General features: G+C 41.1%; 1 protein-coding gene across 4 annotated transcripts in view; it reads left to right on the top strand.

Moving 5' to 3' along the window:
• Positions 1 to 18111, top strand: part of LOC106570121 (histone-lysine N-methyltransferase 2B) — a 96610-nt gene that overhangs the window by 3011 nt on the left and 75488 nt on the right. For all 4 annotated transcript variants that reach the window (XM_014142152.2, XM_014142151.2, XM_045694603.1 and 1 more), the window contains one exon: positions 17863 to 17929. In XM_014142152.2, the coding sequence (XP_013997627.2) occupies positions 17863 to 17929 (67 nt within the window). The remainder of the gene's footprint in view (positions 1 to 17862; positions 17930 to 18111) is intronic.

Genomic DNA, 18111 nt, shown 5'->3' with positions numbered 1-18111 from the left:
TAGAATTCAAAACCGGTTCAGCCCTTGGTTCGACCGTGATCTTTCAGAGTTGTTCCACTTCAAGAATTGCATTGGCAAAAGGCTCGGCACACGCATACTCAGGCTGACTGGCTATCGTTCAGGCAAATGAGAAATAAGTGCGCTCAGGCTTTCCAGAAGGCCAAAGTTAGTTACTTTAAGGAGCCGTTCTCTCTCTGTGGGTCTAACCCCAAGAAGTTTTGCGAAACGGTTAAAGACCTGAAGAATAAACCCTCCTCACAGCTGCCCATGTTCCTTAATGTTGATGATGTGGTTGTTACTGACAAGAAGCACATGGCTGAGCTCTTTAATCACCACTTCATTAAGTCAGGATTTCTATTTGACTCAGCCATGCCTCCTTGCCCGTCCAACATTTCCTCATCTCCCAACCCTTCTAATGCGACTATCTCCGATGCTTCTCTTTTTCCCCAGCCCCGCTAAAAAACGTCTCCCTGCAGGCAGTCACTGAGTCCAAGGTGCTAAAGGAGCTCCTGAAAAAAATAAAAAAATAAATAAAACATCTGGGTCAGATGGTTTAGACCCTTTCTTCTTTTAAGGTTGCTGCCTCTATCATCGCCAAGCCTATCTCTGACATTTTTAACCTCTTTCTCCTTTCCTGGGAGGTTCCCATTGCTTGGAAGGCAGCCACGGTTTGTCCTTTTATTTAAATGGGGAGATCAAGTTGATCCTAACTGTTATAGGCCTATTTTGCCCTGTTTATCAAAAGTGTTGGAAAACTTGTCAATAATCAACTGACTGGCTTTCATGATGTCTATAGTATTCTCTCTGGTATGCAATTTGCTTTCCGCTCAGGTTGTGGATGTGTCACTGCTACCTTAAAGGTCTTCAATGATGTCACCATTGCCCTTGATTCTTAGCAATGTTGTGTTGCTATTTTTATTGACTTGGCCAAAGCTTTTGATATGGTAGACCATTCCATTCTTGTGGGCCGGCTAAGGAGTATTGGTGTCTCTGAGGGGTCATTGACCTGGTTTGCTAACTACCTCAGAGTGCAGTGTATAAAGTCAGAAAATCTGCTTTCTCAGCCACTGCCTGTCACCTAGGGAGTACCCCAAGGCTCGATCCTAGGCCCTACGCTCTTCTCAATTTACATCAACAACATAGCTCAGGCAGCAGGAAGCTCTCTCGTACATTTACATGCAGATGATAGTGTTATACTCAGCTGGCACCTCCCTGGATTTTCTGTTAAATGCTCTACAACAAAGCTTTCTTAGTGTCCAACAAGCTTTCTCTGCCCTTAACCTTGTTTTGAACACCTCCAAACCAAAGGTCATGTAGTTTGGTAAGAATAATGCCCCTCTCCCCACAGGTGTGATTGCTACCTCTGAGGGTTTAGAGCTTGAGGTCACCTCATACACTTACTTGGGAGTATGGCTAGATGGTACACTGTCCTTCTCTCAGCACACATCAAAGCTGCAGGCTGAAGTTAAATATAGACTTGGTTTCCTCTATCGTAATTGCTCCTTTTTCACCCCAGCTGCCAAACTAACCTTGATTCAGCTGACCATCCTACCCATGCTAGATTACGGAGACATAATTTATAGATCGGCAGGTAAGGGTGCTCTCGAGCGGCTAGATGTTCTTTACCATTCGGCCATCAGATTTACCACCAATGCTCCTTATAGGACACATCATTGCACTCTATACTCATCTGTAAACTGATCATCTCTGTATACCTGTCACAAGACCCATTGGTTGATGCTTATTTATAAAACCCTCTTACGCCTCACTCCCCCCTGAGATATTTACTGCAGCCCTCATCCCCCGCATACAACACCAGTTCTGCCAGTCACGTTCTGTTAAAGGTCCCCAAAGCACACACATCCCCTGGGTCGCTCCTCTTTTCAGTTCGCTGCAGCTGGTGACTGGAACGAGCTGCAACAAACGCTGAAACTGGACAGTTTTATCTCAGTCTCTTCAAAGACTCAATCGTGGACACTCTTACTGACAGTTGTGGCTGCTTTGCGTGATGTATTATTGTCTCTTCCTTCTTGCCCGTTGTGCTGTTGCCTGTGCCCAATGTTTGCACCATGTTCTGTGCTGCTACTATGTTGTCTTAGGTCTCTCTTTATGTAGTGTTGTGTTGTCTCTTGTCGTAATGTGTATTCTTTTTGTTTTTTTTGTCCTGTTTATTTTTTATTTTTAACCCCCTGTCCCTGCAGGAGGCCTTTTGGTAGGCCATCATTTGTCAGTTCTTAACTGACTTGCCTAGTTAAATAAATAAAATATATATTTTTTTGCATATGTATACAAAAAAACGTACTTAAGTATTCAGACCCTTTACTCAGTACTTTGAAGCACCTTTGGAAGTGATTACAGGGTCGAGTGTTCTTGGGTATGACGCTACAAGCTTGGCACACCTGTATTTGCAGAGCTTCTCCCATTCTTCTCTGCAGATCCTCTCAAGCTTTGTCAGGTTGGATGTGGATTGTCGCTGCACAGTTATTTTCAGATCTTTCCAGAGATGTTGGATCGGGTTGAAGTCAGGACTCTGGCTGGGGCACTCAAGGACATTCGGAGACTTGTCCCGAAGCCACTTCTGCGTTGACTTGGCTGTGTGCTTATGGTCATGGTCCTGTTGGAAGGTGAACCTTTGCCCCAATCTGAGGTCCTGTTTTCTCTGGAGCAGGTTTTCATCAAGGATCTCTCTGTACTTTGCTCCTTTCATCTTTCTCCTCGATCCTGACTATTCTTACAGTCCCTGGCACTGAAAAACTTCCCCACAGCATGATGCTGTCACCACCATGCTTCACTGTAGGGATGGTGCCAGGTTTCTCCAGATGTGATGCTTGGCATTCTGGCCAAAGAGTTCAATCTTGGTTTCATCAGACCAGAGAATCTTGTTTATCATGGTCTGAGAGTCCTTCATGTGCCATTTGGCACCCCCCCCCCCCCCCAAGCGGGCTGTCATGTGCCTTTTATTGAGGAGTGTTCCGTCTGGCCACACTATCATCATGGCCTGATTGGTGGTGCTACAGTGATGGTGGTGCTACAGTGAGGGTTGTCCTTTTGGAAGGTTCTCCCATCTTCAGAGGAAGTCTGGAGCTCTGTCAGCGTGACCTTAGATCTTGGTCACCTCCCTGGTCAAGGCCCTTCTCCCCCTGATTGCTCAGTTTGTCCAGGTAGCCAGCTCTCTTGGTGATTCCAAACTTCTTACATTTAAGAATGATGGACACTTCTTGGGGACCTGAGTTCAATTTCGAGTCTCATAGCAATGGGTCTGGATACTTTGTGTAAATAAGGATTTTCTGGGTTTTTGTACGTATACATTTCTAAAAACCTGTTTTCGCTTTGTTAATATGAGGTATTGTGTGTAGATTGACGACTTAAGAAAAAAAAAATACATTTTAGAATAAGGCTAAAATGTGGAAAAAGGAAAGTGGTCTGAATACTTTCCAAATGCACTGTATATCGCATGTTCATAACCTTGTAAACACGTGCACGAGCTCAGCAAGTATGCATACGTCTCGTGCATGTATTTTGGTGATAGAAATCTGAATACACTACCAGCGCTTTGAAAAGGTGACATAATTACACTTTCCTGTGGATATATTGTCTCACATTCCTACCGCCAATAGGACCAGCTGCACGGACAACCGGTAAAGTATAATTTTATTCAATGTAGAGGTCATGATTGGAAGCTTTCTTGATTGAAACTCTAATTTCTGCCCGACATTGCATTCAATGCAATTCAACGTCCGGTTTCCAGGCAAGTTATATGCCAACTTAGCTATAGTAAAACACTTTGAGGAAAGTGATGATACTGTGTCTACATTTGCAACACAGTCACATTCACACAAATCCACTATTACACTACATAGTATCAATGTGGATCTCGCTCAGTCAGATTATTCCTCATATACTGTATCATCTCTCACCCAGTCCACTCCTGACAGCCCTCATAATTCGTGCAAAACGACAGCCTGTGGAACAGAAATAATCATGAGACCTTCCTCTGCATTGTTTGAGTGGGCTAAACCAAAAGCTTGGCCTGTGTCATTTTAAACTAAGCAGTTTGTCCTACCTAGTATTTGACTGACTTCTCACACCCTAGTCTACTAGTATCAGCTATCTCTTGTATGTAAGCTTGTCATCACATCATCAGTCAAATTGGTGCCCAAGCTCACAACTAGGCTAGTTGCTGCTTGACATGATCTGCATGGATATTTGCCCCATTCCGCAAGCAATTTAGAACTAGTCTACTGATAGACCAGCGTTTCCCAAACTCTGTCCTCGGGACCCCAAGGTGATTCAAAATGATCAAAGCTTGATTGGTTGATTATTTGATTCAGCTGTGTAGTGCTAGGGGAAGAAATAAAATACGTGCACCCCTTGGGGTCCTGAGGACCAAGTTCGGGAAACCCTTTTGATAGACCAATTCATCCTAGATGGCTAGTTAACCTGTCTGGGCGAGGTGGCCTAGTCAACAGCCAGTGGAATCGCGTGGCGCGAAATACAAATACCTCAAATGCTATAACTTCAATTTCTCAAACATATGACTATTTTACACCATTTTAAAGGCAAGACTCTCGTTAATCTAACCACATGGTCTGATTTCAAAAAGGCTTTACAGCGAAAGCAAAACATTAGATTATGTCAGGAGAGTACCCTGCCAAAAATAATCACACAGCCATTTTCAAAGCAAGCATATATGTCACAAAAACCAAAACCACAGCTAAATGCAGCACTAACCTTTTGATCTTCATCAGATGACACTCCTAGGACATTATGTTATACAATACATGCACGTTTTGTTCAATCAAGTTCACATTTATATCAAAAAACTGCTTTTTACATTAGCATGTGATGTTCAGAACTAGCATACCCACCGCTAAATTACTCATGATAAACGTTGACAAAATACATAACAATTATTTTAAGAATTATAGATACAGAACTCCTTTATGCAATCGCGGTGTCAGATTTTAAAATAGCTTTTCGGCGAAAGCACATTTTGCAATATTCTGAGTAGATAGCCCGGCCATCACGGCTAGCTAATTTGACACCCCCCCCAAAAAATGGAAGTTTTGGGATTTTTTTTAGGGTGTGGCGCAAATTACAAACTCCTATCATTTGATATTGGAGCGGTGTTCCGCTAGCGGAACATCTACATGTAAGTTAAAGTGACTTGGCATATATGATAAACAGAGAGTAACAGCAGCATAAAAAGAGGGGTTGGGGGGGGGCACACTGAAAATAGTCCGGGTAGCCATTTGATTTCCTGTTCAGGAGTCTTATGGCCTGGGGTAAAAACTTTTTTGTCCTAGGCTTGGCACTCCGGTACTGCTTGCCATGCAGTAGTAGAGAGAGCAGTCTGTGGCTGGGGTCTTTGTGAATTTTTAGGGCCTTCCTCTGATACCACCTGCTGTAGAGGTCCTGGATGGCAGGCAGCTTAGCCCTGGTGATGTACTGGGCCAAACGCACTACCCTCTGTACTGCCTTGCGGTCAGCGGCCAAGCAATTGCCATACCAGGCAGTGATGCAACCAGTCAGGATGCTCTCGATGTTGCATCTGTAGAACCTTTTGAAGATCGCAGGACCCATGCCAAATCTTTTTAGTTTCCTGAGGGGGAATAGGCTTTGTCGTGCCCTCTTCATGATTGTGTTGGTGTGTTTGGACCATTCTAGTTTGTTGTTGTGGACACCAAGGAACTTGAAGCTCTCAACCTGCTCCACTACAGCCCTGTCGATGAGAATGGGGGCGTGCTTGGTCCTCCTTTTCCTGTAGTCCACAATCATCTCCTTAGTCTTGGTTACGTTGAGGGTTAGGTTGTTGTTCTAGCACCACATGGCCAGGTCTCTGACCTCCCTATAGGCTGTCTCGTTGTTGTCGGTGATCAGGTCTACCACTTTTGTGTTGTCTGCAAACTTAATGTTGGAGTCGTGCCTGGCCATGCAGTCGTGGGTGAACAGGGAGTACAGGAGGGGACTGAGCACGCACCCCTGGGGAGCTCCTGTGTTGATGATCAGCGTGGCAGATGTATTGCTACCTACCCTCACCACCTGGGGGCGGCCCGTCAGCAAGTCCAGGATCCAGTTGCAGAGGGAGGTGTTTATTCCCAGGATCCTTAGCTTAGTGATGAGCTTTGAGGGTACTATTGTGTTGAACGCTGAGCTGTAGTCAATGAACAGCGTTCTCACGCAAGTGTTCCTTTTGTCCAGGTGGGAATGGGCAGTGTGGAGTGCAATAGAGATTGCATCATCTGTGGATCTGTTTGGGCAGTATGCAACTTGGAGTGCGTCTAGGGTTTCTCGGATAATGGTGTTGATGTGAGCCATTACCAACCTTTCAAAGCACTTCATGGTTAAGGACATGAGTGTTACGGGTCTGTGGTCATTTAGGTAGGTTGCCTTTGTGTTCTTGGGCACAGGGACTATGGTGGTCTGCTTGAAATGTGTTGGTATTACAGACTCAGTCAGGGACATGTTGAAAATGTCAGTGAAGGCACCTGCCAGTTGGTCAGCACATACCCGGAGCACACGGTTACCCTGCAGCCTTGTGAATGTTGACCTGTTTAAAGGTCTTACTCACGTCAGATACGGAGAGCGTGATCACACAGTCGTCCGGAACAGCTGATGCTCTCATGCATGCCTCAGTGTTGCTTGCCTCGAAGCGAGCATAGAAATGATTTAGCTCGTCTGACTGGGCAGCTCGCGGCTGTGCTTCCCCTTGTAGTCTATAATAGTTTGCACATAAGACGAGCGTCAGAGCCGGTGTAATATGATTCAATCTTAGCCCTGTATTGATGCTTTGCCTGTTTGATGGTTCGTCGCAGGGCATAGTAGGATTTCTTGTAAGCTTCTGGGTTAGAGTTCCGCACCTTGAAAGCGGCAGGTCTACCCTTTAGCTCAGTGCGAATGTTGCCTGTAATCCATGGCTTTGGTTGGGTTATGTATGTACAGTCACTGTGGGGACAACGTCCTCGATGCACTTATTGATAAAGCCAGTGACTGATGTGGTGTAATCCTCAATTTAATTACATTTTTATTTATTTGACCTTTATTTAACTAGGTAAGTCAGTTAAGATCAAATTCTTATTTTCAATGACGGCCTAACTTCTTTGTTCAGGGGCAGAATGACAGATTTTTACCTTGTCAGCTCAGGAATTTGATCTTGCAACCTTTTGGTTACTAGTCCAACGCTCTAACCACTAGGCTACCTGCCGCCTCAATGCAATCTGAGGAATCCCGGAACATGTTCAAGTCTGTGATAGCAAAACAGTCCTGTAGTTTAGCTTCTGCTTCATCTGACCACTTCATCTGACAGAAGAAAATAAAATGTCGTAAACCAGATAAGTTATGAATTGTCACCAACTGTGTAACTTTGTCATAGTGTTTAAAATTTTAGCTGATCCTGAACATAAATGAAATTGTCTAGGATTGAGATCTCACATCACCAAGTCAACTATAGGCTACTATTTCTTGTCTTTTTTACAAATCTGTGATTTGTAATTTTCATCATAGCAAATAGCAGCATACATGTATCATCAATTGTCAACATCAATGCTACCCTTAATAGGGAGCTAGCATTACCTCTAAAGGAACTAAAAACACATGATCCAGCAGCGGTGTCGTTTACTGGTCGAGCCGTCTGCCTTGCTGCTTGAGTCGGCCTCGGCTCCTCACTTTCCAACAGTCGCCTTTCCTACGGTCGTTGTGAGTCAGTTGGTTGATTAACAGTCGAGTCTAGCCGGAGAAGATTCCAAAAAGTTTCAAATGGGTAATTTTAGCTATTGTATTTGTAGTTGTGTGTTTCGTTGCAGTTGCTAATTAGTTTGACTTTGTAGTTGGCTTCATTTCTGGACTGGTCATGGTTGTTGTCCGTTATCTAAGCTAGCTACCCCTGCTCTAACAGTTAGCTAAGTCCATACATTTTAGGGTCTAGCCTGTGATATTAGGTAGCTAATTGAGCTAGCTAGTGTTTTTATTTGTTTGAAAACATCGATAGTCTAGCACCCGGTTAACCATTTTAGCTACGCTAGCTACCTAACGTTAACTAGCTAGCTATGGCCAGTGAGTCACAAAAGACTTGCGCGACCCCTACTGGTCTCGAGCGGAAATGGCAAAGAGCACAAGATTCAATTATTTATTTTGTTTCATGTGTACTATGGCAGCTAAACGCTGAATTACAGTTTATCACTATCTCTCTCTCGCTCTCTCTCGCTCTCACACAGTACCAGTCAAAATTTGGACACCTACTCATTCAAGGGTTTTAATTTATTTTGTACTATTTTCTACATTGTAGAATAATAGTGAAGACATCAAAACAATAAAATAACACATATGGAATCATGTAGTAACCCAACAAAAAAAAAAACATAAATTTTATATTTGAGATTCTTCAATGTATCCACTAGAGGTCGACCGATTATGATTTTTCAGTGCCGATACGGATTATTGGAGGACCAAAAAAAGGCTATTTTTATATGTGTGTGTGTGTGTGTGTGTGTATATATAATGACAATTACAGCAATACTGAATGAACACTTAGATTTTACTTATGTAATATATTAAGTTAAACTATTTGGTTTCAAATAAATAATGAAACAGGTTCAATTTGGTTTAACCTCTATGGGCTAGGTGGGAAGCTTGCGTCCCACCTACTCAACAGCCAGTGTAATCCCGTGGCGCGATATTCAAATACCTCAAATGCAAAAACTTCAATTTTTAAAACATATGACTATTTTACACAATTTTTAAAGACAAGACTCTCGTTAATCTAACCACACTGTCCGATTTCAAAAAGGCTTTACAACGAAAGCAAAACATTAGATTATGTCAGCAGAGTACCCAGCCAGAAATAATCAGACACCCATTTTTCAAGCTAGCATATAATGTCACATAAACCCAAACCACAGCTAAATGCAGCACTAACCTTTGATGATCTTCATCAGATGACAACCCTAGGACATTGTTATACAATACATGCATGTTTTGTTCAATCAAGTTCATATTTATATCAAAAACCAGCTTTTTACATTAGTGTGTGACTAGCATGTGACTAGCATTCCCACCGAACACTGCCGGTGAATTTACTAAATTACTCACGATAAACGTTCACAAAAAGCATAACAATTATTTTAAGAATTATAGATACAGAACTCCTCTATGCACACGATATGTCCGATTTTAAAATAGCTTTTCGTTGAAAGCACATTTTGCAATATTCTCAGTAGATAGCCCGGCATCACAGGGCTAGCTATTTAGACACCCAGCAAGTTTAGCACTCACCAAAGTCAGATTTACTATAAGAAAAATGTTATTACCTTTGCTGTTCTTCGTCAGAATGCACTCCCAGGACTTCTACTTCAATAACAAATGTTAGTTTGGTCCCAAATAATCCTTTGTTATATCCAAATAGCGGCGTTTTGTTCGTGCGTTCAAGACACTATCCGAAATGGTAAATAAAGGTGACGAGCATGGCGCATTTCGTGACAAAAAAATTCTAAATATTCCATAACCGTACTTCGAAGCATGTCAACCGCTGTTTAAAATACATTTTTATGCCATTTTTCTTGTAAAAAAAGCGATAATATTCCGACCGGGAATCTGCGTTTAGTTAAAAAGAGGAAAGAAAATAAAGCACGGGGTCGACTCGTGCACGCGCCTAAGCCCATTGTCCTCTGATCGGCCACTTGCCAAACGCGATAATGTGTTTCAGCCAGAGGCTGCCTCGATATCATTCAGCTTTTTCCCGGGCTCTGAGAGCCTATGGGAGCCGTAGGAAGTGTCACTTTACAGCAAAGATCCTCAGTCTTCAATAAAAAGAGCCAAGATGAACAACAACTTGTCAGACAGGCCACTTCCTGTTCAGAATCTTCTCAGGTTTTTGCCTGCCATATGAGTTCTGTTATACTCAGACACCATTCAAACAGTTTTAGAAACTTTAGGGTGTTTTCTATCCAAAGCCAATAATTATATGCATATTCTAGTTACTGGGCAGGAGTAGTAACCAGATTAAATCGGGTACGTTTTTATCCAGCCGTGTCAATACTGCCCCCTAGCCCTAACAGGTTAAATAATGCAAAAACCAGGTGTTGGAGATAACAGTAGAAGTGCAATATGTGCCATGTAAAAAAGCTAACGTTTAAGTTCCTTACTGAGAACATGAGAACATATGAAAGCTGGTGGTTCCTTTCAACATGAGTCTTCAATATTCCCAGTTAAGAAGTTTTAGGTTGTAGTTATTATAGGACTATTTCTCTCTATACCATTTGTATTTAATTTACCTTTGACTGTTGGATGTTCTTATAGACACTATAGTATTGCCAGCTTAATCTCGGGAGTTGATGGGCTTGAAGTCATAAACAGCGCTGTGCTTCAAGCATTGCTTGAAGAGCTGATGGCAAGTGCAGGAAAGTGCTGTTTGAATGAATGCTTACGAGCCTGCTGCTGCCTACCACCACTCTATGAAAATCAAAGACTTAATTATAATATATAATAAACACACAGAAATACGAGCCTTAGTTTCTGGATTTGACCATATTATTGACCTATTATTTTGAAAACAAAACATTTATTTTATTGAAATACGGAACCGTTCTGTATTTTATCGAACGGGTGTCATCCCTAAGTCTAAATATTGCGGTTGCATTAGACAACCTTCAATGTTATGTCATAATTATGTGAAATTCTGCCAAATTAATTACGGTCTTTGTTAAGAAGATATGGTCTTCACACAGTTCGCAACAAGCCAGGCGGCCCAAACTGCTGCATATACCATGACTCTGCTTGCACAGAACGCTAGAGAAGTGACACAATTTCCCTAGTTAATATTGCCTGCTAACATGAATTTCTTTTAACTAAATATGCAGGTTGAAAAAAATATGGTTGTGTATTGATTTAAGAAAGGCATTGATATTTATGGTTAGGTACACGTTGGTGCAAATGCGCTTGTTAAATCATCACCTGTTTAGCAAAGTAGGCTGTGATTCGATGATAAATTAACAGGCACCGCATTGATTATATGCAACGCAGGACAAGCTAGTTAAACTAGTAATATCATCAACCATGTGTAGTTGACTAGTGATTATGTTAAGATCGTTTTTTTTTATAACAAATGTAATGCTAGCTAGTACCTTACCTTGGCTCCTTGCTGCGCTCGCGTAACAGGTGGTCAGCCTGCCACGCGGTCTGCTCGTGTAGTGCAATGTAATCGGCCATAATCGTCGTCCAAAAATGCCGATTACCGATTTTGTTATGAAAATTTGAAATCGGCCCTAATTAATCGGCCATGCCAATTTAATCGGTCGACCTCTAGTATCCACCCTTTGCCTTGATGACAGTTGCACACTCTTGGCATTCTCTCAACCAGCTTCACCTGGAATGCTTTTCCAACAGTCTTGAAGGAGTTCCCACATATGCTGAGCACTTGTTGGCTGCTTTTCCTTCACTCTGCGGTCCAATTCATTCCAAACCATCTCAATTGGGTTGAGGTCGGGGGATTGTAGAGGCCAGGTCATCTGATGCAGCACTCCATCACTCTCCTTCTTGGTCATATAGCCATTACACAGCCTGGAGGTGTATTTTGGGTCATTGTCCTGTTGAAAAACATGATGGTCCCATCACAAACCAGATGGGATGGTGTATTGCTGCAGAATGCAGTAGTAGCCTTTCTGGTTAAGTGTGCCTTGAATTCTAAATAAATCGCTGACTGTGTCACCAGCATAGCACCATCACACCACCACCTGTATGCTTCATAGTGGGAACCACACATCCGTAGATCATCCGTTCACCTACTCTTCGTAACACAAAGACGCTCCAATTTCAAGTTTGGACTCATCAGGCGAAAGGACAAAATTCCACTGGTCTAATGTCCATTGCTCATGTTTCTTGGCCCAAGCAAGTCTCTTGTTCTTATTGGTGTCCTTTAGTAGTAGTTTCTTTGTAGCAATTTGACATAAGGCCTGATTCTCCTCTGAACAATTGTCTGTTACCTGAACACTGTGAAGCATTTATTTGGGGTGCAATTTCTGAGGCTGGTAACTCCAATGAACTTATCCTCTGCAGCAGAGGTAACTCTGGGTCTTCCTTTCCTGTGGCGGTCCTCATGAGAGCCAGTTTCATCATAGACCTTGACTAGTTTCTTCAAGTGCAGTTACAAAAACGTTAAGTTTTCCGGTTTGACTGACCTTCATGTTATAAAGTAATAATGGACTGTCGTTTCTCTTTACGTATTTGAGCTGTTCTTACCATGATATGGACTTGGTCTTTACCAGATAGCCCTATCTTCTGTATACAAATCAACTTTTATTGGTCACATACACATGGTTAGCAGATGTTAATGCGAGTGTAGCGAAATGCTTGTGCTTCTAGTTATATCTTACAAGTAGTCTAACAATTTCACAACTACCTTATACACACACAAGTGTAAAGGAATGAATAAGAATATCTACATATAAGTATATGGATGAGCGATGGCCGAACAGCATAGGCAAGATGCAGTGATGGTATAGAGTACAGTATATACATATGAGATGAGTAATGTAGGGTATGTAAACATTATATAAAGTGGCATTGTTTAAAGTGACTAGTGATAAATGTATTACATCCAATTTTTAATTATTAAAGTGGCTAGAGATTTGAGTCAGTATATTGGCAGCAGCCACTCAATGTTAGTGATGGGTGTTTAACATTCTCATGGCCTTGTGACAGAAGCTGTTTTTCAGTCTCTCGGTCCCAGCTTTGATGCACCTGTACTGACCTCTCCTACTGGATGATAGCGGGGTGAACAGGCAGTGGCACGGGTGGTGGTTGTCTTTGATCTTTTTGGCCTTCCTGTGACATCGGGTGGTGTAGGTGTCCTGGAGGGCAGGTAGTTTGCCCCCGGTGATGCGTTGTGCCTTCACTACCCTCTGGAGAGCCTTACAGTTCTGGGCGGAGCAGTTGCCGTACCAGGCGGTGATACAGCCCAACAGGATGCTCTCGATTGTGCATCTGTAAAAGTTTGTGTGTTTGGTGACAAGTAGAGGTCGACCGATTAATCGCAATGGCCGACTTCAAGTTTTCATAACAATCGGTAATCGGTATTTTTGGCCACCGATTTGCCTATTTAAAAAAAAAAAAAAAAAAAAACATTAAAAACCTTTATTTAACTAGGCAAGTCAGTTAAGAGCACATTCTTACTTTCAATGGCGGCCTGGGATCGGTGGGTTAACTGCCTTGTTCAGGGGCAGAATGACAGATTTTTACCTTGTCAGCTTGGGGATGCAACCTTACGTTAACTAGCCCAACGCTCTAACCACCTGCTTTACGTTGCCAAGGTAAGTTGCTAGCTAGCATTAAACTTATCATATAAAAAACAATCAATCATAAACAATAGTTAACTACACATGGTTGATGATATTACTAGTTTATCTAGCCTGTCCTGCTTTGCATATAATCGATGTGGTGCGCATTCGCGAAAAAGGACTGTCTTTGCTCTGACGTGTACCTAACCATAGACATTGATGTTTTTCTTAAAATCAATACACAAGTATATATTTTTAAACCTGCATATTTAGTTAATATTGCCTGCTAACATGAATTTCTTTTAACTAGGGAAAATGTGTCACTTCTCTTGCAAACAGAGTCAGGGTATATGCAGCAGTTTGGGCCGCCTGGCTTGTTGCGAACTGTGAAGACTATTTCTTCCTAACAAAGACAGCAGACTTCACCTAACCCAAACGGGTATGATTTAACAAAAGCGCATTTGCGAAAAAAAGCAATCGTTGCACCACTGTACCTAACCATAAACATCAATGTCTTTCTTAAAATCAATACACAGAAGTATATATTTTTAAACCTGCATATTTAGCTAAAAGAAATCCAGGTTAGCAGGCAATATTAACCAGGTGAAATTGTGTCAGTTCTCTTGCGTTCGTTGCACACAGAATCTGGCTCGTTGTGAACTAATTTGCCAGAATTTTACGGAACTATGAAATAACATTGTAGGTTGTGCGATGTAACAGGAATATTTAGACTTATGGATGCCAACCGTTAGATAAAATACGGAACGGTTCCGTATGTCACTGAAAGAATAATGTTTTCGAGATGATAGTTTCCAGATTTGACCATATTAATGACCTAAGGTTTATTATATTATAGTTAAGTCTATGATTTGATATTTGATAGAGCAGTCTGACTGAGCGGTGGTAGGCAGCAGCAGGCTCGTAATAGTCAAAGATATATGGTTTAGAGCTAGTCGACGCGTCACAATTCCTGTAATAACTTGCGGCTGAACTTGCAAGGGGTTCCTTCGTTATTTTACCGTTCATGTCTTCCATAGAGAATGTCTTGATCTACTTCAAATAAGGTCTGTTTTGTGCTTAAACCGCCTCGGCGTTTTGATACCCGTGTAAATCTCACTAGGTAACGTTTGTCAACATATTTTCAGAAATGCACTCTACAAAAAATAAAAGATCTTCGCTTATATTGTTCAGAGTTATATCCTATGGATATATCCTATGGAATAAATGAAGGAACCGCTTTTCAGATTTTGCTAGAAGGTGTCATGGGAATTGTGACTCGCACTTTGGTAGTGAATTCTTACCTTGCCCATTATAAAAATAGGATTTCCTGCATATAGAAATTACAGTTTTTGTTTTCAGCATTCATCACAGGTAACTTAAACTTTTTATTATTCAAACAGTTGAGAGTATTTGTCTCCTAAGCAGACTCTTCAGTATCATTGTCACTTCAGAGCTGTGTGTGTGTGTATATATATATATATATATATACATATACATATACATATACATATACATATACATATAAAAAAAAAAAAAAGTAAAATCATAATAATAACAATCGGCCGATTTTAATCGGTATCGGCTTTTTTGGGTCCTCCAATAATCAGTATCGGCGTTGAAAAATCATAATTGGTCGACCTCTAGTGACAAGCCAAATTTCTTCAGCCTCCTGAGGTTGAAGAGGCGCTGTTGCCTCTTCAAGGGTGTAGACTTTCACTAGGCACTGCATACCCATAAGTTAATAATGCTTGTTGAGCTTTATTGAACTTTTTTGTTCACTGTTCACTGTATAGCATCAACACATGGTTAAAACCTATAATTTGTATATAATGGTTGGCCAGTCCTTGCAGCCAAAGCTCCTATAGGTTTATGGTCATTGCTATCTGGGAACCATGGGACATCCCTACCCTAAACCATAACCCTTATCCTAAACTTAAATACAACCAAATCCCTTACCTATCCTCAACCGTTTTAAATGTCAACTTCAATGGGTTAGGGACATCTAAAGGATCCTCAAGAGCATGGACCGTATGTTTATCATCTGAGAGCTGTATCCATGAATATTGGGCAGGGGACACACCATAAGAGACTGGTGTGAGACAGTGTGTGGCCTGATCTTGGAATTAAGAATTATAATTTTCTTTTGACAGCATGACAATAGACTACAGAAAATCGTTAGCTCTAGGAAGGGTCTTGGCGTTTCCAAACATCTTCCATTTAAGAATGATGGAGGCCACTTTGTTCTTAGAGACCTTCAATGCTGCAGAAATGTTTTTGTACCCTTCCCCAGATCTGTGCCTCGACACAATCCTGTCTCTGAGCTCTAGAGACAATTTGTTCGACCTCATGTTTTGCTTTTAGCTCTGACATGCACTGTCAACTGTGGAACCTTATAGACAGGTGTGTTCATCTCCAAATCATGTCCAATCAATTGAATTTACCCCAGGTGGACTCCCAAGTTGTAGAAACATCTCAAGGATGATCAATTGAAACAGGATGCACCTGAGCTCAATTTCGAGTATCATAGCAAAGGGTCTGAATAAGGTATTTTCTCTTTTTATAAATTATGGGGTATTGTTTTTAGATTGAGGGGAAAAAATATTTAATTTTATAAGGCTGTAACGTACAAAGTCAAGGGGTCTGAATGCACTGTACACATGTATAGTACCAGTCAAAAGTTTGGACACCTACTCAAAGGTTTTTCTTTATTTTTACTGTTTTCTACATTGTAGAATAATAGTGAAGACATCAAAACTATGAAATAACACATGGAATCGTGTAGTAACCAAAAAAGTGTTAAACAAATCAATGTATTTTAGATTCTTCAAAGTAGCCACCCTTTGCCTTGATGACAGCTTTGCACACTCTTGGCATTCTCTCAACCAGCTTCACCTGGAATGCTTTTCCAACAGTCTTGAAGGAGTTCCCACATGCTGATCACTGCTTTATTTTTATGACAAACACTTGAATGGACACCTACTCAATCTTTTGACTGGTACCGTACATGTAAGGTATAAACACTGATGCTTCGTACATTATCTGGAAATAATGATGACTTGGCACTGCCCGAATTTATTCGTTCCAGATAATAGACGGAACGGAGACGTTTATCCTGCTTATTCCACGATTGCCAAAGAAAGCAAGCACACATTTACTGTTAATCTCAATTAAAACGTGATTGTTAAAATTTTTGATAAGTTAATTTGTAATTATATTTAATCCACCTGAACTTGGTTGTTAGGTTGCTAGAAAAGTTAAGTTGTTGAGAAGCGGACTTGTTATTCATTGTATTTGTTTGTTTGATTGCTATGTAAGCTGGCAATGTTCTTATCCCTTGCTTGCTCGCTCGCTCGCTTGCTTACTAGCAGTCGCGTCAACTGTGCAGACAGAATAATATTGAAGTAGTTGCATTTGTGTTTTTATAAGCTGCTTTCTAGTGAAATGTATTTGGATGCATCGATGCTACAGCCATACATAGTGCCTGTTGATGGATGACACCCACAGTACATTTCATTGAATTTTAAATAGAAGTTGGAAAATGAATGTATTTTTTTGTTTGCCTTTCATAGTTCGGTTGATAGCTTCTATTACTACAGTACCTACATTAAATATAATATTACTACCTGCATTTAATATTTTTTTAGTAGTCGTGGGGGAGGGGATAGAATTGCGTGAATTTGGGCCATTGCCGGGCTGATTCTCACTTGTGCTACCTTTACAGAGGGAGGGACCTGATCCTAGATCAGCACTCCTCTTCTGAGATGCTTTCTGAATAGTAAAGTAAAAATAAATGTTTTATCTTACCTGCGTGTATGGTCTGATATACCACGGCTCTCAGCCAATCAGCATTCAGGGCTCGAACCACCCAGTTTATAAGTAGCTTTATACACTCTCAGTAAAGCTTCTTGTATATCGCCCAGATCTTTGGGATCTGTCTATTTTCCTCTTCTAAATCTTGTCCGTTTTAACTCCCAGTAAAAAAAAAAGTAGTCTCTGGCCCCGATATCGTTTTTGCAGTTTTTTTTGTCACACAGCTTGCCCTCTCAGCTAGTGAGCTGATTGCAGTTTACTAAGTAGAGAATTTTTATTGCCTTGCTATTTTTTTATAGTTCTCTCTTTCTTACACATCCTCAACTTCCGGTAATGCTGTAGAATAGGATTCAGATCTGTATTTATGAACAGTGTACATTTCATGATGGCCTGTATTTTCTGTTGAAGTAGAGTTTGATCAATGATCACACTTTGCATTTGTACTAGCCTAGACCTAATTGAAATTACACTTGTCCGTTTGCAGTTATCCCCCACTACATTTTGAATCCTGATCTCTCGAACCAGTTCAGTGTGATGGTTTGTGAACAGTTATCACCTGGGCTGCTGTCCATGGTTTCATCTGATCCCAACCCTGTGATTTAAGATCGATTAGGGCTAAACATTTAATTATTCATTGTAAAGAAATATACATTGGCTGATTTTATTAGGTCTTATGTAGTATACCTGCTAAGTATTCGTGTAGTGTAGCCTATTGTGGTTGTTAGGGTCAGTATTACATTTTTTTTTGTTAAACACATTCCTACCCTGTTTTTCTGTGTGTTAGGATGAGGATTTCTCTGGGTTTTGGATGGAATACCAGCCTACACTCTCAGCACGTAATATCTCTAAAAGTAAGTAGGCTAATGAGGAACAGTAATGTGAGATCACCTGTGCTCAGGAATTATCACATTTCCTAGCAGAAATATGCAGTAGCCTTCATCTTTGCAATGTATTGCTTTGGTAGCATACCTGATAATATGCATGATCAAGTTATTGTCTGACATTAGTCTATTCGTATCAAGACATGTTTCCC

This window comes from Salmo salar, chromosome ssa14, assembly GCF_905237065.1.
Source record: "Salmo salar chromosome ssa14, Ssal_v3.1, whole genome shotgun sequence".
NCBI lineage: Eukaryota > Metazoa > Chordata > Actinopteri > Salmoniformes > Salmonidae > Salmo > Salmo salar.
This window is presented reverse-complemented; position numbering and strand designations above follow the sequence as displayed.